Raw genomic sequence first — 27,681 nt, forward strand, 5'->3', positions numbered from 1 at the left:
TCATTTACAAGAAATAGGTGAATGGAATTTTCAAATTAAATACAATTTAAAAAAACGTTCATTTAATAATCTGATAAAGCTTAACGCACGGGATACCAACGTTGTTATATACATATTTACATTCAATTGCTCTTTAACTAATACACTTAGGTTGTTTACAACATAGCTGAAAATGGATACATTACATGTATGAATACATGATATAACGATATCCATGTCAACCAAATTTCATAATTTTGCAAATAGGAAAAAATGGTTACCTTTGCACGAAACCACCAAAAATTTCACTTACACGTCATCTACAGATAACAGGGCTGTTAGAGCGTGTTTAAAACTGTTCAAAGTAGGTGACATTTTGAAAGGACTTTTAATTTGGTTCCATACTCTAATTCCAAAAATTAAAGGACTATTTTTATAAGTGTCCGTCCTAAATTTGGGTATACACAATGCATCCCTTACAGCATGTCTTGTGTTGTGATCATGTAGTGAACTATTAACATGATGTAAATCTTGTGTTAAGTATGTTGGTGCCATGTCATGCATTGATTTATACATCATCACTGCACGTCCAAACTGGAAACGTGTCTGAATAGGCATCCATCCTAAGCGACTAAAGTAATGCAGGTTATAAAGATCGTCATATAATTCATCAAATCTTGATTACCCTTTCACAAGGTTTATACATGGAACTGAAAAGAATGCAAGTAAAATATACTTTTAAAATAAATACAGTGATTTTACTACCCAAAAAATGAAAGTAGCAGAATAAATTGAGTTTAAAGTAGTAAATGGGCAAAGATGGCATGACATACACACTCCGTAACCGACAAAAATATTATTGGAATGGTCAGGATAAACTGTTCGAAAAGTACTGTATATACATGGCTGGTCTTATCTAAGCAAATGCTGAAGTACCTTTTTATTTCTTCACAATTCCGTCATGTAATAATGGCAACAAACATGTGATCGGCTGAGCATCTTCGTCGAGAATTTTTTTGCATTTTATCTCAGCCCAGGACTGAATCATTGCAATACATGGATTGTTTAAAACTTCAACATAATAATAAAAAAGATATGACCAAACAGGTACCAATTTATGTGCTCCATTCTGCGATTTGACTTCGAATATTTTCGACGATTTTTTAAATTCTACTCAAAGCGGACATATCGATATGGATTTTCCGATGTCACTGCAAGGAAAAAGTGCTATTTATAAAATACTTATTTTTTTATTGGATTTCTTTTCAAAAACTCATTTGTCGTGTTGTTGTTGGGTTCAACTATTAGGTTTCAAGATTACTTCTAAATTCCTTTTTTTTCTCTCCTATTTTCAAAGAAAGATTTGAATTTGCATTATTCTGATAGATTATTCGTAGTTGTCTCAAATCATTATCTAGTATAAACAATAATAATTCTTTCTGTGATTTCATTCTTAAACCTTTTGGTTATATACTTATTACCCCTGTGGAAAGCAATGCTACCTCTCTAGATAAAAATATGAATAGACAAAAATAGATAAAATATGTTAGTATTATTTCCATTGTACTAAACGGTTAATTGTAGTGGCGCTGTATTTTCCTCAAAGCATTAAGGTGGAGGGGAATGACGAGACCGCATTTAAAGCTTCCGTTGGCAGTGATTGAATTTTTAACCTATGTAACACAAGCCACATTTTCTTCTTGTTGGACAAATTTCCTCGACCTAACATCTTTGGACCCATCGGGTTAAACACCCACCCTAGCACTGAACTATTTTAATCTTGCACGCATAAACGAACGAGATTAAAACACTTCACGAACTTTTTTTCAGGGGCGTATGGGGCGAATCTTTGAATAACCAAAGAGCATCTCCATTTGATGAACACGGCGCTATCGTAAATTGATGACGTCATTGATCCACTCGACAAGCTCGGTCACACGGGTGTAAAAGTTTGGACTGTAGGGGGCACCGCACTCGGCCCCACCCGAAACGATACCGACGATGTACCATGATCCGTCCTTCTCAACCACCAGCGGGCCACCGGAATCTCCCTGTAACACAAGACGAAAACAGGAACAGGAACATGAAATGGAGATAGGTAACAGATAGAGACAGATACAGAGAAATACAAACAGATGAAAAGAACCAAAAAACAAAAACAACAACAAACAACAGCAAAAACAACAACAAACTTAAAGAGATTACATACGCGATGTGTTTATCAATCGACCGTTACAGCGCCTGTTACAGAAAGCCTACCTTCCGATGTAAAACGACACTTTACTTGTCTCCCTTGAGTGATATTAGTGGTCTTTATATACCGGTTTCACTGTCATACTTACATAACATGGTCCCTGCACTCCAGTCTCGTATCCCACACATATGACCTTTGACACGTCTTCTAGTGTATGTTTTGTCCATCTAACGCACACCTCTGATGGAATGACCGGAAGCCGAGTCTCCATTAAAAGAGTAGATATGGTTCCTACACGTCGGCAAAGAAAGTTTGATTTTAATAATCATCCAAATATTTTATATAAAAATTTCTGTTGTTGCAGGTGTGTGTATGTTTGTTGTGAGTGTGGTGCATTTGAAATATTATTATTTCATCGCGAAATAAACAAGCAAATTACATATGTTTCAAGCCATATTTCAAGTTTGTTTACATCACTTTCGAAACATATTGTTTTTCAAGCGCATCAAGAAAAAACATCTTTAATTAATTCATAAGGGGGGAGTATTCCTTTAAACTTGGTGTTTCAGTGAGCCAAACAAAGTGATTTGTGCCAAATAAATTGTGTCCCCATGGTTTCTTGGTTTATGGGAAGCAGCTAATTCAGATATAATACTGAACTTTTTGATCGTATCCGATTTGTACTTTGTATGCGAAACATTTTGTAAAGCATTTATATGATAGACAGATATTGATAGCTACATGGGGCCACGGAGTCGTCGTCGCCTGATGAAACGGCACAATATGTCGTAGATCTAACGTCAAGAAAAATGGTAGTGGGTGACCTTTTTTCGTGTACTAAGGAGTTACGGAAGTAAACGTGAGGAAAGGAAGATAAAACTCTTCATTACTGACTTATTATTTTCTTTCCTATAATAATAAAAAAAAAAAAATCAACACATTACCTGCGCCGGTTTCACCAAACCCTGTTGATGTCAGATACGTTCCCGGTCCCAGTTCGAAACCGCTGTCCGGCAGGCAAATAGGTCTAACATAGTCCGTCATGGTCAATGGTTCTCTGAGCTTGACCAAGGCGACGTCGTACAGCAAGTAGTACCCGCTGAAGTAGAAGTCGGGGTGTTCGTACACGTCGGCGATATGGACCAGCTGCCCGTGCTCGCCGAACTCGAATCGGTTCGAGACCCCGGTGATGACCACCATTCTACCAATTTGAAATGTACTTCTGCACAGGGGAGATACAAATGTAATTCGAATTCGTTGGTTTATGTAACATGTAGCCTATGCTAGTCCTGGAGGGTGTTCACAAAACTTGTCATCAGTGACAAATGACAGTTGGTATAAGCTACTGAAATCCTTGCTTCTGATTGGTTATCAGTAGGTTTGTCACTGATTTTTGTCATTTGTCATTGAAAAAATGCTTTGTGAAACGGGTCCCAGATGTCATTAACATGATAACTTTTCCTTCCCAAAGACATCACAGTTATTGTCTACCAAAAATCTAACTGTGAACTTTCATGGGTTATCCCGTCAAGGTATACACGCCTCTTAATATTCAACGTTTCAAATGTGTTACACTACAAGGATTAAATCAAATGAAATCACATCATATTTTATTTGGAAGGCGAAATTCGCATTGTCAAAGGTACTTGGATCGTCAACAGATGTTATACAGTTATTGACTGGCAGGGGGTGTAATTTAATATTATTTGGACCGCTGAAGGGAGTTATATTTCCCAAGTGGTTATATTTTCCCGAAGCGCGCAGCGCTGAGGGAAAATATGGTCACGAGGGGAAAGAATGTTATATACCCCCTGCCAGTCAATAACTGTTATATTAGATAGCCTTGTGTGTTTTTTTGTGGGGGGGGGGGGGTCCATATTTTTTTTTTGCCCGAAAATTTTGTTCCCTTTTTTTTCGGGGACAATCAAAATTACGGAAAAATAATCTGTCGAGATAGTTCAAGAAAGAAAAAAAAACCTTACAAAAAATTTTTTTACCCAAAAAAACATTTTTTGGGGAAAAAAAATTTAACCAAAAAAGCATTTTTGGAGAAAAAAAGAAAATGTGGAGAAAAAAAAATTTCAAGGGAAAAAAAAATTCATGAAAAAAAATATATTGAAAAAATAAAATGACCCTCGGTAATGGTGTAATGTGTGTTGTGTAATTGGTGACATACAGTCCTCAAGAGGGCGACATGCATTGATTAAAAATATATTCATTTTACCAGCCGGTAAAATATAACCAACCAGGAAAATATAACCAACCAGGAAAATATAACAATTTGGATCCCCGCAATTGATATCACGTGACGAGCTCTGGACCAATCACATCTCGGTATCTGTCTAAGCTATCTAATATAATCAGATACAGTCTTCCAGAAAATGTTCTTACATCACTTCAAGATGTACATGTAACAAGGTGTTGTCACATTTTAAAGAACACCTTATATAAAATGCATATAGACCAACGGTAACGGTTGCCAGATTTTGTTTTCGAGTGTCTCCCTGCTTTATAAGCATAATGAACTCTAGAAAAATCTGTTGTGATTAACAACTTAAAGATAGAACTTACATGCAGTGAGCCGCAGTTATGATCCACTGGCGGTTGACTATCGCCCCTCCACAACTCACACTCTCAGTATCGTTCTGGGCTGAAAGCAAGAAATGTAAGTGATTTCAAGAGCAGGGCCTACATATATGATAAGTAGGTTTAATGTGATAATAAATATACGTTCTAAAAAGTAAACTCATGGCTTTCACATTTTTAAGCTAACCCTAAACACACCTCATAATGAATTAGGAGAGAAGAAACTACAAAGTCATAAAAATGATTTGTTTTCAAGTTTCTGCCATTGGGCTATACATTAACAGTGAACTTTTACACTGCACTTTATCTATCAAAGATTGACACTCCTAGCACCATAGTGAGAAATAAAAGCATTACTATGGTCATACATGTATGTAGCCAATTCAACACAAAATGCAAAATACATTTACACAATTTGAACATAATTCTGGACAAAATTGTCCATGATGATCTGAACCATATTGGATAGTAAAGAGAATCTGCTGTTTATAACGAAGGTGGTATTTTTGAGCATTCTTTCGCTTAATTGAACCCTACTCACACGCTAAGTATATTTGCCACGGATACTCAGCTGCCGATGTCTCTCTCCCAGCCAGCATCCGACGCCGTCGCAGGCGACCAGGTCGCTTTCCACAAACTGCAATTAAAATAAGTTAACAAAGGACTGTGACTATGCGCCTGCACGCACATCAAAATATTCGATATGCCATGGCCTGATATAAAATGAATCATTCATATGAAAAGTTGCAGATTTCTGTGCTTTACGTGTAAACCATATTGAGTGTCAAACATTTTCATAATTGTTTTGTGTTCAGACGATCCATCTTCCTCAAGGAATCATATTATTAAACATATTTAATGATGTGGTATGGTATAGATACTTTCACTGGATCAAAAGGTCTATATAGTTAGGTTCCTAGCTTACCACATCCTTTGACAAGACGTTAATCTATAAATATAATCTACACATATAATGAATAATGAATAATCACTTGAGCATAACGAGGGGGAACTGTGGAAACAATGATACAGCGATACGAAAATTTACCTGTATAAAGAAAGATTTAGAATTTTTTTTTTACAGTAATAGTTAGACAAAAGTATACCTGGACAATTTTTCTCGTCGTCTCCATGAGGGCAGTCCTCCTTTCCATCACAAACGAAGTAGTCATCTTCGACGAAATTTCGGCAGAGATCTATAGACAAAAGATATCGATACGTTGCATCACTGAGTGACAAAGAATTTACTATACTGAGGAAATAAGGTATTAAATATTTAGATTTGTGGAAGGAAAATTCAGTGTCAACAAAACGTTGAAATCCCAACTAAAACATGATTCAATTAACCCTACAACATAAAAGAATCAAACTGTAGAATAGAATAATCATAATCTATTCATATTTATGTATGAAAACAACAAACACACAAAAACTGCTTTGAAAATGGGTTACAGCCCACGACAGCCCACGAGATGGATATATAAAAGGAGACCGACAATATTGGTCTCATGGGCCTTCTAGCCATACACAGGGAGTTTACTAGACCGACAGACCAACGTTCGATGAGACCGACAGCCTACAAGATGGACACTTTTCTATCTTCTTTCATGGATCGTGTAGGTCTCGTGACCCACTGGTCTCGTGGGGGTTTTCAGAACTTTCTTCTTTTCTATATTTCTAAAAATGTATTTCTTTGTTTTATCGGTCTCTTGGGCTGTTGGTCTTTTGAGATGTCGGTCTAAAGTGGGATGACCCCGGAACTACGATAGTAAACGAAAAAGATACCTGTTGCATTTTCAGTACAGTTCTGCTCATCAGCACTGCCCCTACAATCTCGGATACCATTGCAAACGAAGATATCCGGGATACATTCTCGATCCGGACAGCGAAAAAACCCGTCCTCACAGGCTATGAGATTGTGTGTGTGTGTAAAGAGATGAGCATAAATGAGGTTAAATGAATTTATATTTCATTTGATCAAATTTGACACAAATTTGATTGATGCTAGAATGCCCATGGGTTTACGTGTGTTACCTTAAAACAACTGAAAATGAATTTGAAATATTCAAAACTTCTTAAGTTATTCTCTGAACTGTTTTGTCCGAAAATCGACTTCGACGAGACAACATCCTCAAGCGTTGAACGGGAATGAGGAATGGCAAAAAGGTGCTGTTTTTACAGCCCTCGAGCCAGAGCGTGATTGAACTCGCACTTAGAACAAGGTGGATAGAACAAACAAGTTCCGAACTAGTTAAAATGGGTTTGGACGTATTGGGAACGAGGAAGAACTAGGTAAAGAACGGATTTAAACTGATCCGGACTGGCTCTGACTGCCTGCCCAAATTCACCCGATCCGAACTTGATATTAACTGACTGGACAGGCGAGATGGCACGTATTATAGACCTGAATTTGCCGAAGTTACACATTCTACCCCGACCACAACCCGTTTTACGATTTTCTAGGACAGGGTAGGGCGTTTTTGAAAACTAGTTTGGTGTGATGGGGGCTTAATCTACACCAAAAACGTGGGTAAATCAACTGTTCATTTTATAACACTTGACGACACTTATCACCCATTTGACCCATCGTTATATGATAATGCACGTGCACACTCAAAACATTGAAATACGCATGTCAACTAAGCATCGCAATATACGGAAATTTAAGGAAATGTACACTCAACACATGACAAACACGTAACATGTAACACCTAACACCGATGTGACACACTAGTATGTCGTCACGTACGCTCAATATTCTTTTATTTACTTATCGACATTTATTATTGTATAAATGCGAATAAGTTTCATTTTTTATGTTCTAATATTCCAATAGGTCATTTGATATTTTATGTAAGCATTTTTCATGGTTCGATTGAGATATGGAAATAAAATTATTCTAATTGAAAATTGAATACAACTTCCCAAATTAATAGACTCTTTATATTACAAAAAAGAGCGATTCGTATTATTAATAATGCAGATTTCCGGGCACACACGAATAATCTTTTTCTGAATAATAACATTTTGAAAATTAAAGACTTGTATATTTTTCAGCTTGGACAGTTAATGTACAAGCTCAACACTAAACAATTACCTTTGCCTTTTAATGATATGTTCGTAAGAAATGATTCGATTCATAGTTACCTCACTCGCCAGGCGAGCTCTTTTCATTTACCATTAAATAGAACATCTTTTGCACAAAAGACATTTGTTTTTACAGGTCCAAAACTGTGGAATTCTCTTTCAAATGATATTATACAGTGTAATTCGATACAAATTTTCAAAAGGAGACTTAAAAGCTTTCTTCTGAATAGTTACTATGCTATTGCATTCCTCAATCAAATATAATTTGTAGTGTGACTTTATGCAACTTTGATTATTTCTTTTTATAAACATGTATGTATTTATCAATGTTTTGCGTTTAAAAGTTATTTTTTTTTGTATTACTGAATCAGTTACTGTTATTATTGTTGTTTTTGTTTTGTTTTCTCATAAAATGATAATTCATGATAATTACTTTTACAGGGGGGCTTACACCCTACAAGCTCTGCTTTTTAGTCGGCCCTCCTTCCCTTTCAATTTCATGTTTATTTTTTAATGTATTGTATTGTGCAAATTGATCTATATGTATATAAATATGTGAATATGTTAAAATATACCATCATTGTAAATATGAACGATTGAAAGAGGAAAAAATAAATGAATTGAAATTGAAAAAATTGAAAATACATAACAAAAAGGCATATAACCTAAGGATGTAACGCCGAAGACCAATTGAACTCATCTGTGTCTGTTAAGGTTACACCCAATAGGCCTACGTAAGCGACAGCATTTAAACACATGTACAATGAACACTAACACCTAACACCAATGTGACACACCAGTATGTGGTAACGTACGTTCAGGCTCTACCTGGTCGCAGTCGGGTTCGTCCTCGCCTTCGATACAATCTGCGACGCCGTCACAAATCCATTCAATTGGAATACACTCTCCGTCATCACAGCGAAACTCACAATCTAAACCAGGGAAGAGAATTTTTCAAAATTATACAATCAACTTGCAAATAATTATTGCAAACACTGTATGGCATTATGTATGCGGTAAAATATATTATTGATGAACAGAAAAAAGCAAGTATCTAAATCTTTATTACTTTTATATTTTATTTCAGTAGAACATGTTGCCTACATGTATAAATACAGCCCCCCCCCCTCCCGAAACAAAAATATATGTGAAAGGCGTTTGTTGAGGCATTAGGTATCTGGCCCTTTGTGAAATCAAGAATGTTATTGTCATTATTATTATAATCACTATTATCATAATTATGTTTATTATTATTATAACTTTTCATTTTTATCATGGTTATAATTCAGTAGTAGTAATAGTAGTGGTAGTAGTAGAAATAGTAGTTGTAATAGTAGTAGTAATAGTAGTAGTAGTAGTAGTAGTAGTAGTAGTAGTAGTAGTAGTAGTAGGTAGTAGTAGGTAGTAGTAGTAGTAGTAGTAGTAGTAGTAGTAGTAGTAGTAGTAGTAGTAGTAGTAGTAGTAGTAGACGACCTACCTTCGTCGTCGTCACAATATGCTTCATCGGTTCCATTGATACACTGAGGTATCCCGTCACACGCCAAGCTGGACCGGAGACACTTTCCGTTGTCACACGCAAATTCACCTTCTAAACACTCGGCTGGAGGAGCTACCGAATGAAAATTAGACAGAATGGAGCTCATTAATTGAAGTTCTTTTGGGTGATATAAAGGTTTAATGACTGTTTACACGAGTTTTGTCGTTCCTGTAATCGAACAGATCTGTATACATACGTCAATCTAATGAAGTCTCTGTGTTGTTTTATCTTTTACATTCAGTGTAGCATTTGACAGTCTAAACTACGAAATGGATGTTTATCGATTGCAGACTGAAAATACAACGTTTTATTTTCTTTCCTTGTCGGGGTGGCCCGGTGTGATCTTGCAAAATAGCTCTATTGAATCCCTTGTACATTAGCGAAGCGATTCTAGTTATCTACCGTTGACTAATAATCTTTGGTTAACTATTATGACGAAATCATTTGACTTTACTCAAATGTTAATGGAACGTCGACCGGTATACAATCATTAGAGGGAGCAAAAGAAGCTCATGGTAACCAGGGGCACCTGGGGGAATATCCCCCTGACGATTAGCCAAGATCATACACCTCCTAAAAATAAATAAGAAGCATTACTAATTTTGCTTATCAGGGATTTTCGAGATAAACCATGCTTTAAAAACAAAATCTATCAACAACAAAATCAACAACAACAAAAATCCCCCCAAAAATCCCCTGAGGGTGGTTAATCTCCCGGATAATAATTGTTGATGTACACAAACTTACGACAATCTTGTTCATCATCACCGCCAAAGCATTCTTTTTCACCGTTACATATAAGGTCTTTTGAGAGGCACTGAAACGAGGCACATTGGAAAAGTCGCCCTGGGCACTCTGTAGCAACGGGTAAAAAACAAACAGAAATATACAAATTATCAAATAAATAAATTAATAAATACATAAGTAAATAAATCAATCAATCAATAAGAAATAATCAATACATATGTACGTTAGCAAGTAAATGAGTTAATATACAAACGGCAAATGGACCAACCAATATATAAAAATACACTGGACAAATGAATGAATGAAGTAATAAATACATAAGTAAATTAATCAATTATCAATCAATTAGAAATAATCAATACATAATTACTTAAGTAAGTAAGTAAATAAGTAAATAAACAAACAGCAAATGCACACATCAATAAATAAAAATACACTGGACAAATGAATAAATGAATAAATAAATACATAAGTAAATTAATCAATCAATTAAATTAGAAATAATCAATAAATATTTACGTAAGTAAGTAAATAAGTAAATAAACAAACAGCAAATGGACGAATCAATATATATAAATACACTGAAGTGGTAAACGATGAAGCTCTGTACAGCTCAAACATTCTGGGAAACTGAAGAATTGAGATTTCTAAACCATTTCATAGCACAAAATTACAGTGAAAAAAGAGAGAAATTTTCAACACAAAAAATATTTTTAAAAGCCCCCGTAAACGACTATTGATCATAGCTCTGTAAAATATCGACTGAAGATAAATTTCTTGAAAAGGGGGTTCTGACAGGATATTCCATGAACTCGAACTATCTTCCTCAATGGGCTCAAGAATACTAATTAATGTCAAATAGAATGAAGTGATTGTCATAAACAGGGACATATTGACAAAATGATCATGAAAAAATGAGATTTTATATAGCTTTTATGATATATGATTTTATTTTATAAAAAGAAGACTTACTTGGACAGTTTTGTTCATCGCTGTTATCTGCACACGTAGTATTACCATCACAACGCTCCCAGTACGGAATACATGTACGGTCCCCACATGTAAACTGCCAGCTTTCACATTCTGGGGGGGGGGGGGGAGATAATGATATGAATCTCTCTATTAAAGTTGCAATGGCATCTAACTTATTCAGATTTTAAACACGATTAAAAAGTCCCCAAATGTACAATTATACCACTGGAAATACCAAAATCATTAAGTGTATGTATGAAATTAATTCGTTGTTTTTATAGATGGGATGTTATTTTCGTCTTTGGACCTATATTTAATTTCGCAATCCTAAAGATGTGACTTAGTTTTGAACTGGGGTCTATAATGCTTAAGAGTCAGGTTTTAAACGACAAAGAGCTGAGTGTACCACTGACGGTATTACTATACCAACTCACATCTCTCTGTAGAGAATATCAAACAAGTCTTATGTACTCTTCGAAAAAATATTCTTCACACTTTATTTGTCGTTATATTTAATCTTTTTATTTCTATCACCTCATTTCTTGTGTAAACACATAAGTCGACTTCTGTCGAATTTACACAAAAAGCTTTCAGATATATTTTATTTTACACCTCCTCATCATTATCTTCTCCACATGGTTTGTAGGAAGTTTCCTTTATATAGATCCATAATACTTTTGCTCATGTTATTTTATTACCATTGAATTTGTGATTTTTTATTTTATTTACATCGACAGATACAATCAAATGAACCATGAAACAATTTTCTGACACCGGAGAGCTTTGTTTCTACTCGTAGTAATTGAACAATTAAAACAAAATCGCCGACTTACGACAGTCTGTCTCATCGTCCCCTCCTGGGCAGTGAGGAAACCCGTCACATACATTGTTTTTGTAGATGCACGTTCCATCCGGGCATTGCCATTGATCTTCCTGATCACATGCTATGGATAAGTAGAAGGAGAGAGAGAAAGAGAGAGAGAGATAGAGAGAGAGACAGGGAGAGAGAGAGAGAGAGAGAGAGAGAGAGAGAGACAGGGAGATAGACAGAGAAAGAGAGAGAGAGAGAGAGAGAGAGAAAGGGGGTTAGGGAGAGAAGGACGGATAAATGGATAGACGAACAGAGTAAGAGTGGAAGAGGGATATAAATAGAGAGGGGGGGGGGGAGAAAAAAAGAAAGAAAGACCATGAAGAGATAACAAATGATTAGCAAGATGCAATATGACGAATTACATCAACATGGATTCAACATGGTTAAAGTTATGCATTTAGTTAGAAAACCGACAATATGTTGCTAAAAAATAAATGAGAAAAACGAGAACACTGAGGAAGCTTTTGAAAAAGGCAAAATAACTGTTCTATAGGCGCATGCGGAATTCAAAATATGATTATTCTGTCGTTCTATCTCTCCCATTCGTATCTAGCTATGGCTTTGCAAATAGTTTTGAATCAAACCAAAAGTGAGATTCATCGAAGCTAAGATAACTTACAACAATTTTGCCGCTCGTCCGCAAAGTCCCCACAGTCGTTGAAACCATCGCACATGAATACATCTGTTATGTTCTTCCCATTTGGACAGGTAAAACCTGTAAAAGATAGCAAACATAATCATTCTATATATTGAAGTGAAATGCTCCACAGGGAGTGGAGAATGCGCATATATTGTGAGCGGGTAAGCCTGAATCCGATGACCGGGGGAATAATATGTACTGCGCCTAGAAACAAAGTATTAGGCGCATATAAATATTAGCTTTAACTAAAATTATTATTATATATAATATATATCATTCATTCATTTATTTGTATTCTTTTATTAATTTTTATTTATTCATTCATTTAACGATTAACCTATTGGTCAGTGATTAGTTCAAATAATAATTTCATTGTGTGCGGTCATATGTATGACACGATTACAAAGAATTCATTACACCAATATAGGATTCCACATTTATACTTGTTTGTCAAATAAAAATTGATTCAACCAATGATATCGATTCAGTATTTGATTCTTGTACATTACACCTAACGGATTTCCTAATCTAGCAAATATAATACCTTTTAATGTAACGAATCGTCATGATCAGGTCGAAATAACTTTTTTTACACTGAATGGGAACAAAGATTTTCATTTGTTGAGCTGCAACAATGATGACTGTTCTCAACTTTGACAGAAAATGGGGGAAAATGATTACTACGCATATCGCTATTAACCAGGGATATTCATAACATTATATGTAATTTCATCAAGTGGTAAAAATGTTCATAATCAAATGAGCCCCCGTTTTTTTTTTTAATGTTGCTTCGTTTGGGGGGTAGATAGAGGGATAGAGAGAAAGAGGGAGAATGGGAGGGGGAATAGAGAGTGGGCGTGAAGGAAGGAGCGAGAAAGCAAGAGAGAGAAAGAGAGAGAGAGTAAGATATATATATATATATATATATATACGCACCGCAGTACGCCTCGTCGTCTGAACACCCTTGAGGTCCGTTACATATGTACTGGCGAGAAAGACAACGGCCGTCTGAACACTTGAAGTACGACAGAGGAGGATAGCAATCTGGAATTTGTTGAAGATAATTGAAAAGTAGGCCAAAACAAAGGTAACAATAATACTGAATCCTAATAATTATATATATATTATATGTAACTAGTATTGGTAATAGGGTTTATTTGCACCAACTGCATTCAAATTTTGTTGATACATGCTCAAATAAAGTTCGAATTTCAAGACTTGTGTCTTAATAGTACTGCAGTTGAAACTTGTTGAAAAACACATTATAAATTCAAAGGTACTAATACATCAACGGTAAATAAAATTTATCGCCAGCTCATTTACAAAAAAGAGACTTTTAATTTCAAATTTGTTCGAAAATACTTTTTTTTTGTATATTTATTTTTTATTTTAGTCTGTTAGGTACATATATGTCTTACATTGTATAATTTGGGTTGTCATGTAACCCTGACTTATTTTGTAATTCCTTTTGTTTATGCACAATAAAGGCGATATTGACATAAAATTATAACAAAAAGGAAACACGAAAAGGAAGATGAGAGACGGGCCTACCTACCACAACCTAACTCATCGGTACCACTTGGACACGTTGTATGGCCATCGCACTGATCTGCTTCTGAGTAACACCTGAGGGCGTACCGACAAGGCTCTGTGTCGGGTGGACAATCGAAGTCAACTGAAAGAGGGAGAGAGGAAGAAGGAATTGGTTAACGCACTTGTATATATTGTGCAAGGGAGGGACAGTGTATAACGAAGGGGGTGGTGATGAGGAAGAAAATGCGGAATTAGAAGAGGTGGAAGAACGAAAAGAAAGAAAGAGAAAGGGGAGGGGTGGAGACAGAAAGGGGAAAAAAAAGAGACAGAAATGAGAGAGAGAAAGAGAGAGAGAGACGGGGGAGGGGGAGATAGAGATAGGAGAGAAAGAGAGAGAAGGGGACAGAAAGGGGAGAGAAAGAGAGAGCGAGGGAGAGAGAGATGAGGGAAGGGGAGATAGAAATAGGAGAGAAAGGGAGAGGGGGAGGGGTTACAGAAAGGGAGAGAGATTTTTTAGGGCTTCAATATTACACCATATCAGAGACACTGATAACACGTACGGCCATGCTTCTCAGATTTAACATTATTAAACGATGCCTTTAAAGGGGTAGTTGTCCTGGGGGTAATTGTCTTAGGGGGTAGTTGTCCGGGGGGAGTTGTCCTAGGGGGTAGTTGTTTCGGGGTAGTTGTCCCGGGGGTAGTCGTCCTAGAGAGTGGTTGCCTTGGGGGTTAGTTGTCCTAGGGGGTAGTTGACTGGGTGTGGTTATCCGGGGGTGGATGTCCAGGGGTAGGTGTCCGGATGTAGTGAGATTGGTATATCACGAGAGCGATTACCCATTTCGTTCTTGATGACGGTAATCTGGGCGTCGAAAAGACCACCAATGATCCCATTATAGGACCATCCGCGTATCCACAATCCCGAGCCCGCACTCATCATATCGGGTGGGAGGTCGTAGCCGGTGAATCGGGCGATGAACGTCCCCACGACGTCGGGCTCTCGCTCACTACCGAGATAAAGGTACTCTCCCTCTGTAAGTAGCAATGATAAAGAGAAGCATCTTTTGGATTGCTGACGATACTGAAACCCATTGCCCGGTGCACACGAGGCGTTTTTGTCTTGACGTAGGACTCCGTCAGCGACTGACGCGGTATAATTTGACGCTCCATGTAAGTGTAATATTGAACAAAAAATAATCCATCCTCGCCTTAGATTACTTGCTTATGCCTTGATTTCCTTAACAGGCATGATAAGCGCAGGTACTAATGTAATCAAAATAAGGTCTCGTGTAGAACCGACCGATGTATAAACTGTTTATTTTGCACGTTACGTCAAAACCCACGACAGTCATTGACGCACTCCTGTGTCAGCAAAAGACGCCCCTTGTACCACGGGCATCAATCGGTAATAGATATGTAAATTGCGATATGAACAGAAATAAAATGAATCAATGTCAATTGTTATATGATAATGATATATATAAACATTTTTTGTTTCAACATTTCGTCCTTTAAAACCTTATTTCTTCCTCTCATAAATTATTTCTATATATTTCTTTTTCAAATTGTGAAATGTTACACTTTTTTTTTGATAAACAATGTTGTGTACTTCTTACCGTCTTCGAATCTGAACTCGGAAAATGAGATTTTAATCCTGTTTCCCTCGGGTGCTACGAAGACCCTGCTGATTCCGTTGCCGAGCATGACGAGCTCGGGATAACATGGCGATGTAACATTTATGATGTCGCCTTCTTTAAGGTAGGTATATACTAAACGGATAAAGGAATATTGATAGAGAAAGTGATTTAATGAGGTGAATGTTTCGTACGTTTTATTTTGTAATAGACGTTTCTATGATCAATCACTTAAGTCTGCAACCAAAAAATGGGCCAAGAGCCCAGCCAATCTCCTTCTGCCCGACTATTGTGTTTATTTTTAGATCTTGTTGGCTAAATAGACGTATAAAAAAATAGCAAATCATCCCCGCTTCGATATTCAACCATTTACCGATATGAAATTGATTTCAAATCAATAGATTTTGAATCAGATGATGGATGATTTTGATCACATGAATTGAAGGCAATAATTGTCATTTTAGTGCTCATCAAACTTTTTTGATTAACTCACCGTCTTCTGTTGGAATATCGCACTTTAGGTTTTCTAAAGAGAGAACAGCAAAATAAAAGATCATTTTCATTAGAAATGGACAATGATAACTAATAATTATTATACGGGCAGATACTTATACATAAAAATGTAGAAAATCTAAATTATAACTCGACAAATGGATTTTTATAACTGAACGATGGAAATAAATAACCCTCTTAAATGACATATTTCTTTAGACGAACGTTTTCTGTATTGAATTTTTGTTGTGTTATCTAGCATCAAGAAACATTAAACAAAAATGTACAAGTGGCCTAAATGTAATTTCTTCTCGGCGAATATCGATCTTTTTCTAATTTCCGGTAAACGGAATTGTTGTCAAACTCTAACATTACGTAGGTTATTTCATTACACGTAGGTATATGATTTTCATACTATACATCAAAGAATCCCTTACATGAAGACTTTCGAAAAATCAACCGTATTGGCATGGTGTACATTACCTGATTCCTTTGTGATATACGATTAGGCTTCCTCGTGCTTCAAATACATATTTTAATTTGTTAATGTTATTTCTTGTCTTTATTCACTGCTTCGTTAAAAGAAAAAAAAAGAAAAACCTTGCACGGGTCTCACCTTCGATTTCTTCATCGCGCTGTAAAGAAACTAAAACAGGGGATGAACGAATAAGTAGAATGGTGAGTCGTGTTAGCATGGAATACTTCGGTCGGTCATTGTGGAAGCATTTACTGGTAAGACTAAGAAATTGCTATCTTCTGGTAACAGCTACGTGAATGAATATTAACATGATGATATCCTCAGACACAAACATGATAATCATCAGTAACATCATCTTCCTCATCATCATCTCCTTCTCATTCTTCAAGTGTTTTAGTTTTTTTACATCTTCTTCTTTTTTTTTCTTCCCCTCTTTATCTCACTCACAATTCCTCTAGCTCCTCCTCCTCCTCATCATCACCAACATTATTTCAACTACCATAATAATTATCATCTTCTCCTTTTTGTCTCCCTCACAATTCCTCTAGCTTCACCTCCTCCTCCTCCTCCTCCTCCTCCTCCTCCTCCTCCTCCTCCTCCTCCTCCTCCTCCTCCTCCTCTTCCTCCTCCTCATCACCAAAATTATTTCAACTACCATAATAATTATCATCTTCTCCTTTTTTTCTCCCTCACAATTCCTCTAGCTCCACCTCATCCTCCTCCTCCTCCTTCTCATCACCAACATTATTCCAACTACCATAATTATAATTATCATCTTCTCACCCTTGTACCTACCTTCATGAATGATAAGCGAACTTAAATCCATTTCGATTCCTACTTGGGTTCCTGCACCAGCAGCGTGAAGATGAATCGTCTGTCAAAATAACAACAAGGTCAAAAGCAAGATAATGACGTGTTTTGCTTACATTGGTAGATGGGTTGCTTTGGAAAAGCTTGTATCAATATGAAAATGCTATAATATTTGATGTAGGCTAGTATTTACGTCAATATTCATTTTTCATACAGCACACAACATTTTGTAATGTTATTTAAATTCACAAATGTTTTACCTTCTCTTATACAAAAAAAGGGAATACTTCATTCACCAAGAAGACCTTTTTAGTTCTTCGAAAGGCATTGAACCAAAATCAGAAATAAGGTAATATTTTGACAAATTCTTGAAAAATTACATATCATTGGAAGATAAGCGAGTAAGTAATAACAAACCACTTTCTTATATTTGGGAATATAGACCGCCTGTATGTATGTATTCCTGCACATTTAAACATTCCCAAACATCATTTTTGTTAAATTAAGCTGGTAACCCGAAAAGCAAGTCTGATCTAGAGGCACTTGATAAGTAATCCTTAGACATAACACAAACCATTGAAATAAATGTGAAAGATATTGTGACATAAATTTAACCATTGCCTACTGGAACCGGATGTCTCCTATATAAAAGCATATGACAAGGACGAAAATCAGTACTGAAAGGGTTAAATGTGACACTGAAATACTGAATTTGATTCGAGGATGATTGGAAAGGCTAAATACATTGACGACCCATCTTTTTAGTGACCTATATTTTCTGTAAAATATTTATGTTTTGATTACGGAGGTAGGTATGGTGATGATTCCTTTCTTTAACCGGAGGATTAAAGGAAATCAATGCGCCTATTAACCAGATTGATGATAAATGGGGTCATCTTAAATCCTTCGTCAATCCGTACAATACATCTTTCAATCGATTTATCAAATAAATCATAATTATCATATTCCGGGGACGACACATTTGAACAAATATTGGTTGATTTGAAAGAGAAACCAGAATCCAGACAGCTTGGGTCTAAAGAATAACAATAGTGCTCGCTCGTGAAGAAAATTCGGCCTTTAAATGGAAATCTTTTGAATAACAAGGAGCTGTAATTATATAAACGCAGTAAACTTAAAGTATAAGCCTGTTCAAAGTTACAATTCGGAAATTTTTATTAATTGTTGCTATTAAAATCAGCAGTAGAAGTTATTCCACGTATAAAGGAAATGGACGAGTATGTGTATACCTGAAATAATATATATACATGTGTATATATCCTATTTCTCATGCGATAATCTATTCATGTCTCTGGCGCAGTACACGCTACTGCGCTACGTACAACCTACTATCAAGACCGCCTTGAGGGTGTTCTGACAACTCTTGTTTAAAAGGTTCACTATATGCCCACAGCCCACGGGACCGACATCACGCGAGAACCACAATGTCGGTCTCGTGGGCCTTCTGCTAGTCTTGGGAGGGGGTCTCAAGACAGACGACACAAGAGGCCTATATTTTGTATATCTTCCCCTTTTGGCTTTGTCGGTCTAACAAATTTTGTAAATTATATTGTTTCGTGGGTTTTCGACCACTGGGATATCCTTTACGTACGTACCTTGTTGATAATATGTCTGATGTGTTCTTTGGTTTTGACTCGGTTGTTGGATGTGAATGGAAGAGCAATGAACTTAGGCGGAATGTCTGTCAGGATTATCTTGAACATAACAATCACACTCCCTGACCTGAAATCGAAAGAAGAAAAAAATCAAGAAAAAATCAAAACAAAAGAAGGGAACTCAAAAGAGAATCAAACAGACGTAATACTGGCCTTTCTCTTTACTTTGTATTTTTTTTTCTTCTTCTCTTTATATTTTGATTTAAAGAGCAACATCCACTATCTCACGTTTAGCACACTTTTAGCAAAATTGGCCAACATGAGAGTAAATGATTATGTGTCTGAACAGCTTCTGGGCAATATATTGGTCCAAATTGGACGATTTTTGCTCAATTTGTAGCAAAAGGTGATCGCGTTTGGGCACAGTAATTATTTTCCAAATTGACTCAAAGTTGACAAGATACATTATTGTATATTACAATGTTTGGGAATCAACTCAACCTGAAAAAAGAGATAAAAAATCCTGCCACACCGCACCAAAAAAGGCGGCCATGTTTAGCAACATTTCATTCACCCGATAATGGTATATTCCAACGTATCATTGAATCATTTGTCAGGTTGAGTTGAAGCTCTATCTTGTAGAGGGTTATTTACATGGATGCGTAATTATGTTGGCGAAGCCATCAACCTTTTGTGAATCGCATTTCTTGAAAAATACTATCTTACCGAAAACCATCGACCGTTGTTGCATTATAACTGCTCGCAAGACGACTGTCCATAAAGACTGCATCCATCTATAAATTGAAATGATAAAGGCAATAAGAGCACGGATTATTTTGATGACATGTTAAATGGATTGTATTAAAGAGCAATAGGGAGAGAATCATAAGCAAGAATGGATGAATGCGATTAATGGATCGATATGAGAATTGCATAAAAAGTACAGCACTCTCGTAATGTTGACATTATCATCTACGATTTAGGAGGGGTTAGCTAAAATATGGCGGGTTGTTGTCGGGGCTCGAATGCACTTCTTTTTACTGTAGAATAACAAAAAAAACAGCAACAATGATAATAATAATAATATTAATAATAATGATAATAATAATGATATCAATAACAATATTGATACTGATAATAAAATAATAATGATGATAAAAGTACTATTACTACTACTAATGATAATGAAAATAATGATAACGAAGGATGAGACGAAAAAGAAGAAGAAGAAGAACAATGATGCTGATGACTTGTTATATAGCTTAAGAAAAAACAGGAGATAATTGGTCATAACTCAACCGATAATACACTTTCACAGGGGCATCTTCATTGCAGCTATTATGACGAAATCCAACTGTCTTCTTAGAATCAAGGGCGGCGATTCAGCAGGGGGCGGAGGGGGAATTAACCATCCCGATAATTCTAGATATTAATTAATTATGCATCATATCTGTTTGCACCCCAAATATGAAGATGGCTCGATGACCCCATACCGTGAATGACTTATGGAATGAAGTTCAACACGATGGTTGACTTCTCAGAAATAGTGCAATTTGATCATCATGATCTCATCCAGGGTTTGACAATGTCTGGGGTAGTCCTAGTAATCACCGTGTCTAAACCCATCGCAAGATGAAGAAGCAGCTAAGAGAAATAGAGCATGACTGGCATGATGCATATAGAACCATGGCAGATTGGTTGCGAAGTACAGACTTACCCTCGCCGAGTTTCATCTTACGGACCCCATGTACCAACGTGCTTGGAATATACCAAGAGCGAAGCAAGGCTTTAAAGGTTAGAACGTAATTAGTAAAAAAAAAAAAAGAGGCTTAAATTATTGTGGAAAGCTTTGTATGGTTGGAGAGATATGATTTATATGGGCTGATCATAAATGTTGCTCCGGCGACAATTGCTCCAGGCTTTATTACGCCCAAAGTACAGGGTTAGGGTTAAGCCTTAAGTTGCAATCGGGTTTAAGTTTAGGGATGTAATTGGTTTTAGAGGTTAAGGTTACCTTTAAGCTGAGGTAAAAGGTAAGGGTTAGGGTAGGGGTGTGGTATTGTTGTTTAGTCCAAGCTTGCAGTTTAGAGTTCATTAAGTGTTGGAAATTGACGAGGACTAACATTTCTTTCAGGAACAAGAGGTATGTTTGTAGCTGGCTTTGTATCTGTAGTACACTGTAGTAGTTGTGTTAATTTATGTATTTAAAAGTACTTTTTAAAGATGCTTAATGATGATGCACTCAAACAAGAGAAACTGAAAGATGAATAGGCATCCGTCCTCTGTGAATGATTCGGCAATACTTGATAATTTTGATTTTTTTTTTTTTTTTTAAATTAAAATGATCTACAAATGCCCTTTGGGGTGAAGCTCCCTTTAAAAAGCTATGCCCTGCGACTGACAAAGCGTATTATGGTCATAAAATTCGATGAATACAGGACCGTATACTTTGGCCCCAACCCATCTAGCAAATGTCTCGACGCCCAAGGGAGAGCCGAGATTTGGTGCATAAATCCACTATTTCTGTCCAATGACTATGTGAAAAGAAAAAAAAGAAAATAGAGGATGCCTGGATAAAATGTGCAATGAACATGATGAATTCGAGCGAGCAGCGTTCAGCACATCTTACACAGATCATAAGTCCATGCACAGATCAACTAAAAAGGGGGTATCCCCCACGCCATATAGTCTCGATGGCCGGATGGGGTATATTCATATGAGCCCCCCCCCCCCTTCAACCTGACGTGAGAAATTATGATTGGCAATGTGTGACTGTCTTACCGTTAAAATGAAGGCGGATTCCAACTCTACATACTCGGTTGAAAAGCTCTCATTCAGTTCCGATGTGAAATTTTTATTGACAATCCGTATAGAGCCGAGTGCGGAGACTCTGTCTGTGCAAAAGAGACATCGTAAGAGAATGTATAAAGGTGAAGCTAAATAATTATACAGCATCTTGATATGGTTCGATATAAAAAAAAAATGTTGGATTTCACCTATGAAACGTGACATGAAAAGAATTGGCGATACCAATGATGATGATGGTGGTGGTGGCGATGGTAATGATAATAATGATGATTATAGTAATATAGAGGAAGAAGAAATGGAAATTAAGAGGAAGAAGATGTAGAAAAGAAAGAAGGGGGAAAAAAGAGGAAGAAGAGATAAATATATATATATTTAATATAGTGAGAGGGCGAGCGGGAGAGAGAGATATATATAGACAGAAGGAGACGAACGGACGGACATGGGGGCGTGGAAGGGGAGAGAGAGAGAGAGAGGGGTGGGCGGGTGTAAATAGAGACTGACCAGTTGGGAACTGAAATAATCAGATTTAGAAAATGCAAAACAAATATTTTGATCGCCAGACAATTATGAAATATTATGTCTCGAGGCTTTTCTGATAGCTTTCACATTATATTTTATTTCCTACAGTAGAAGCAATATCACAATACTCCCCCGTATGAAAGGTGATCTTAAGTATATTGACGTAGGCTTATGAATTCTTTTTAAAAGACATACATGCTCAATTAACCTGACAAAGTGATTGCTTTCTAAAAATATTTGTAAATCGTACACACAACCTAAATATTTGAAAGAAGGAAGGTTCGAGACAAAAAAATGTTGATGGGTCTATATTCGGAAAAATCTTTAAGTGTATTTACGTAGGCTTATGAATTCCTTAAAAAGACAAACACGCTCAGTTAACTTGACAAAATTATTCCATTCTAAAAATATTTTAAATCGTACAAACAATCTCAAAATATGAAAAAAGGGAAGGCTTGAGACGAAAAATGTTGATTTGGAGAAAAAAAAACTTTAGCTGAAGAGTTAATAAACAATATTATTGGTGAAAGATCCTACCTTCAAAACGTTTTTCCTTCTTATTAGAATGTTAATTCATTTGGCTAATAGTATATTCATCTGAGACCGGACAAAAAATGTCTTTCAATTGTTGATCTGTTTAGTTCATTAGTTTTGCTCTCATAATTATTTTTATTTTCATCATTTTGATCGCAATTAACTGCTTATTGTCCAGTATTTCGACTTTCTTCTATAGCCATCAAAACCCATAACGGGGTCACTGTTAGTAATATTCTGCAGGTATATTTTAACCATCGGTTCTCCTTCCTTGAACAAGGATATAATTAATGTATTGTAATCGGCGCGTTTGATCCATTGATCCTGTTTAACTACTGTCGTAACCGGACGATTAATTTTACAAGCAATGTAGTTCGGGTTCAATTTTACCGATTTCCGGACCATTTATCTCCATTTCCATAGCGGTCGAAAAAAAAAGGTATCTAAATAATATAAAGCGGAACTGAAATCTAAGCGCACACTTGCAACTACGTATATTATTTTGTCAGACATAAAAATAAGATAGGTAATACGGGAAAGAGCTCTTTGAAACTTGATTTGTAGTAAGTAGACATGAAATTTAAGGTTTTGTTAGAGTTGCGTCAACGCATTATAGGTATTGGATATAGTTCAGAAAAAGATGAATGCATTTTTGCATCGCTTTTCTTTTTCCAACACAGATGGGGGTTCGACAGGGAAAATCCAGAGAGACAGGAGAGTAGAGGAGAGAGAGAGAGAGAGAGAGAGAGAGAGAGAGAGAGAGAGAGCTCTAGAGAAGGATAGAGAAAACAAAGCGAGGGTTAACGGAGAAATGAGAGGGAAGTGGAGAAAGGGAACAAAAACATGCTCAGAACTACTGAGACAGAGAAAAATCCACAGAGAGATACAGAGAAAGCCAGAGATAATAGAAAGCAAAAGAGAGAGAGAGAGAGAGAGAGCTCTAGAGAAGGATAGAGAAAACAAAGCGAGGGTTAACGGAGAAATGAGAGGGAAGTGGAGAAAGGGAACAAAAACATGCTCGGAACTACTGAGACAGAGAAAAATCCACAGAGAGATACAGAGAAAGCCAGAGATATAAGAGAAAAGCAAAAGAGAGAGAGAGAGAGAGAGAGACAAAAAGAAAGAGAGAGCTGGGTTAAAAAAAGAGCGAGGGGAAGCGAAGACATGAGAGGGAAGACGAGCAGAAAATAAATGGATAGGAAGAGTGACCTATAGAAGAAGCGGAGGAGGAAGGGGGAGATGTAAACTGAGAAAACGGAAAATGAGAAGAGAGCAAGTGGTAGACCAATAATACTCACCTATATCGTAATATTCTGAATCTGATGACCTTCCTGCATTTAACCAAACAAAAGAGAAATATAAGATAAAAGAATGTAAGTAGAAACCATCATTAGTTAAAAAAAACCAACAGCAACGTTTAAAACAATAACGAAACAAGAGAAGAACGAAAGTGACAAACTCAGTCCAGCCTACATTATTTTACACAGCCAGGTAACACTGATTATTTTAATCGACTCTATATACTTTGTTTGGTTTTCACCTCTTTGACTCTACATAATACGTATTTTGTATCGTGCAGTAACTGTATCTGTATTTTCCACCTGTATACATATATATCATGGAGTTTCCTGTTTTATTTTCTATATTTTTGTGTTAATTTGCTTAGCTAAAACATATATTGTTTACTTCAAGTTTCTTTTTGTTTAGATGTATAGTTTATGGGGAGAGGTCTACACTATACAAGCTATACGCTTCCCTGTAGACTCCTCCACAATTTCCAATTACTTTGTTATCATCTCAATCTGTTCCTTAATCTCTGTATTTTTTTTCTCAAATCAATGCTACTAGTTGTCATAAACTTGAATAATTTGTTGAATATAAATTGATAAAATGTCTCTCAAGTTGTTTAGTTTTAAAGGAAAAGTTATTACTAGAATCTAAAGGAAATCTTTGTGTTCGTTGATTCACTTAAATGATTAGGGGGATGGAAACAAATATCCTAAGCAAATGAAATAAATATACACATACTTAAAAGCTTCTACATAATTATTTTCCCATTTTGTTTAAATGGCATCACGAGAGCATTATCTTTTAAAAATTGTACTTTAAATACAAATAATGTCCCATTTATTTTCCTTGTTTGTGTGTAGTTGTAGATTTTCACAGGAATCAAATTCCAAAATTGCAATTTTCATTAGAGCACTTAAACTTGTCAGAGCAATGGAATAAATACTTTTTCAAAATACCCTGCTCAACTGATTTCAATTAGAAATATGTGGATTGTGATAATCCCCTCTTTAAAATCCCTAATTAAAATATGATTTCGATTCATGCCGTTGGCGTTTGTGATGTCATTATGACGTTGGCTGTTATATTTTTGAAAGGTCACTTTCAATTTGAATACATGAACGTGCTTGTCGCTTGAAGTGAGTTTATCGAGTATTATGTTCTGAGTAAATCGAATAATTCCCCAAACAACAGCGATCTGTCACCGAATTAAATTATAAAAATGCAATATGAAAGATACACTTGATATCCAGCGCTGAAACTGTATTTTTATGAATTTTGTCTGAAAGTCATTTTTTAGTGTTGATCATGAAGTTTCATGTATCATGGCGTCGTTTGGTCAGGCAAAATTAATTATAATTTTTTTTTAAACACTGCAGTCACTGAATAACTCTATGCAAGACAGAAAGTTGTGACAACAATAAATAATTGGTGGCACGCCCCCTCATTTTCAATCTATATATAGGTTTATTGTATGTCTTGATACATTCATGGAGTATCATTAGGCCCGATTAGTACCTTTGTTAGTACTCTAAACAAAAGTTGAAACCGAATCTTCCTTTGATTTCCAAAATATCGATATGTTTTCCTAAAACTTTCTACTTGATAACATGAATAAACTGCCTCCATGATCATATCAAAAAAAATATTTCAAGTAGTTTAAGCCATATTCGAGGGACTGGCATTGACCGTTAATGGCGGCACAGCCTACTGACCAAGCTGGTGGAAACTAAGAACGCATATACTTTTCTTCCACGGTGTTTTGTTAGTATTAGAGAGCCAGAGTTCTTACTATTCAAAGCTGTATACAGCTAGCTAGATGATCCATAATAAATCAAGACTCGTATAAACATTGTTTACAGTCTTCACAGCCCATCCTAAAATAAAAATGAATTTTGGCGCCACATTAGTATCAGGGCTAATTTGATTTGCCTGGATGATTAATGGCGACCCGAATCCTGAAATAATTACCTATAGATCCTCTCTAATGACTAAACCTATTGACAAAATAATGGTAAGGTTCGACTGTTCAAGAATATTTCTTTTGCAGAAATGAAGGACACTCTATTCATGCCTAATCCATGCCGTGAAATTTGGAAATATTCAACTGCTGCTTGAATCACTGCATGCGCTCAGAAAACATCATAAATCAATGTTTCAATTTTCAATAGAAGTCTCAGACTGTTGCCTGCGAATGAACTAAAAGGAACGCGATTTATCGAGGGTGGCTTAAAGGTGAAAACAAGCTTCTGTGACGATTGAAATTTTACTCCTGCACAGTGCCTCGTCGGACATTTACCTTACTATTTCCATCTTGTACAGGCCAATAATATAAACAAAATTAATAATATATGGGACTTCATGGGGGATAGATCAGGTTTGTGTGTAACTAATTGGCAAAAGACGTGTTGAGAGAGAGTTCTTGTACTTTACTAGCTAGCGCCATTTTTATGCTTGGAATGAGAGGGATAGGCTGCTTTGGACAAAGCAAAAGAAGAAATATTGCTTTGATCATAATGTTCTCTGCTTTTATTTTCGGTTAAGAACTGTTAAGACTAGGACAAAACTAGCTCTCACACTTCAAACAAACTTTTGATCGAACAACGACCATCATCATAATCTTTTTGACTAACTATTCATCATGAAAGATGATTGATGCTGATATTGATGCGAATTCTTTTAGTTTTTTAAAGATTTCGTTCTTTCACTCACGAGCTGCAATTCATTTAATGACATAGGGCTGCGTCAGCAATAATTGACGCGGCCGTTGACGCGACATGTGGAACACTGGAATTGCCCCCAAAGTCAAGACGAACAGTGAAAATCCTTTATTACTGACATATGCACAAATTGCAATTTTGAGCTTGTTTATAGCGTAGGAAAAATGCAATCGAATTGACGCCTCGCTACTGACGGATCGAAATGTCCCCGTTTAGACGCCACCGTAGTGTGGTGGTAAAGAGGGAACTTCCCCATGACCAGTGTGCAACTGCTACAAACCGGTATAACCATGGTAACACAACAAGTGGGTGGAGACTCATGAGATTCCAAGGGGTCGGTATGAATCGGGTGTCTTATAGTTACATTCATTTCTCATATATGTTTTCATAATATTTTATAACGTAAACAGGCGATGGGAATGTAGCATTTCATTATAGTCCTCCTTTTTAATTGTTTGGATTTACTTACTCGGTATTGCGAGGGTGTCTCATAATTATGTTATTCTCTCAAATGAATCGAGACATTTTCCTGCTCGCAAGAATATAAGGCACTTGTATAGGAGAGATTAAGGAGCGAGGGAATTTCAGACTTTTCTTTTCTCCGTCTTAATTGTATGTATAAATAAAAGTGTCACATACA

General features: G+C 36.2%; 1 protein-coding gene across 1 annotated transcript in view; it reads right to left on the reverse strand.

The window, feature by feature from the left end:
- Positions 1-518: 518 nt before the first annotated feature.
- Positions 519-27,681, reverse strand: part of LOC100893967 (atrial natriuretic peptide-converting enzyme) — a 37,544-nt gene continuing 10,381 nt past the window's right edge. Inside the window, exons 3-26 of the mRNA XM_003725066.3 lie at positions 24,333-24,365; positions 21,955-22,067; positions 19,900-19,967; positions 19,174-19,300; positions 17,543-17,621; positions 16,886-16,915; positions 16,271-16,303; positions 15,760-15,912; positions 14,981-15,175; positions 14,169-14,288; positions 13,550-13,657; positions 12,593-12,688; positions 11,936-12,046; positions 11,103-11,213; positions 10,131-10,238; positions 9,324-9,455; positions 8,662-8,778; positions 6,545-6,667; positions 5,866-5,955; positions 5,301-5,396; positions 4,745-4,823; positions 3,118-3,395; positions 2,322-2,464; positions 519-2,030 (exon numbers count right to left, since the gene is read on the reverse strand). Of these exons, the coding sequence (XP_003725114.3) occupies positions 1,869-2,030; positions 2,322-2,464; positions 3,118-3,395; positions 4,745-4,823; positions 5,301-5,396; positions 5,866-5,955; positions 6,545-6,667; positions 8,662-8,778; positions 9,324-9,455; positions 10,131-10,238; positions 11,103-11,213; positions 11,936-12,046; positions 12,593-12,688; positions 13,550-13,657; positions 14,169-14,288; positions 14,981-15,175; positions 15,760-15,912; positions 16,271-16,303; positions 16,886-16,915; positions 17,543-17,621; positions 19,174-19,300; positions 19,900-19,967; positions 21,955-22,067; positions 24,333-24,365 (2,705 nt within the window). The 3' untranslated portion in view covers positions 519-1,868. The remainder of the gene's footprint in view (positions 2,031-2,321; positions 2,465-3,117; positions 3,396-4,744; positions 4,824-5,300; positions 5,397-5,865; positions 5,956-6,544; positions 6,668-8,661; positions 8,779-9,323; positions 9,456-10,130; positions 10,239-11,102; positions 11,214-11,935; positions 12,047-12,592; positions 12,689-13,549; positions 13,658-14,168; positions 14,289-14,980; positions 15,176-15,759; positions 15,913-16,270; positions 16,304-16,885; positions 16,916-17,542; positions 17,622-19,173; positions 19,301-19,899; positions 19,968-21,954; positions 22,068-24,332; positions 24,366-27,681) is intronic.

The sequence above is a fragment of the Strongylocentrotus purpuratus genome, unplaced genomic scaffold (genome assembly GCF_000002235.5).
Source record: "Strongylocentrotus purpuratus isolate Spur 01 unplaced genomic scaffold, Spur_5.0 spur5_scaffold_7, whole genome shotgun sequence".
Taxonomy (NCBI): domain Eukaryota; kingdom Metazoa; phylum Echinodermata; class Echinoidea; order Camarodonta; family Strongylocentrotidae; genus Strongylocentrotus; species Strongylocentrotus purpuratus.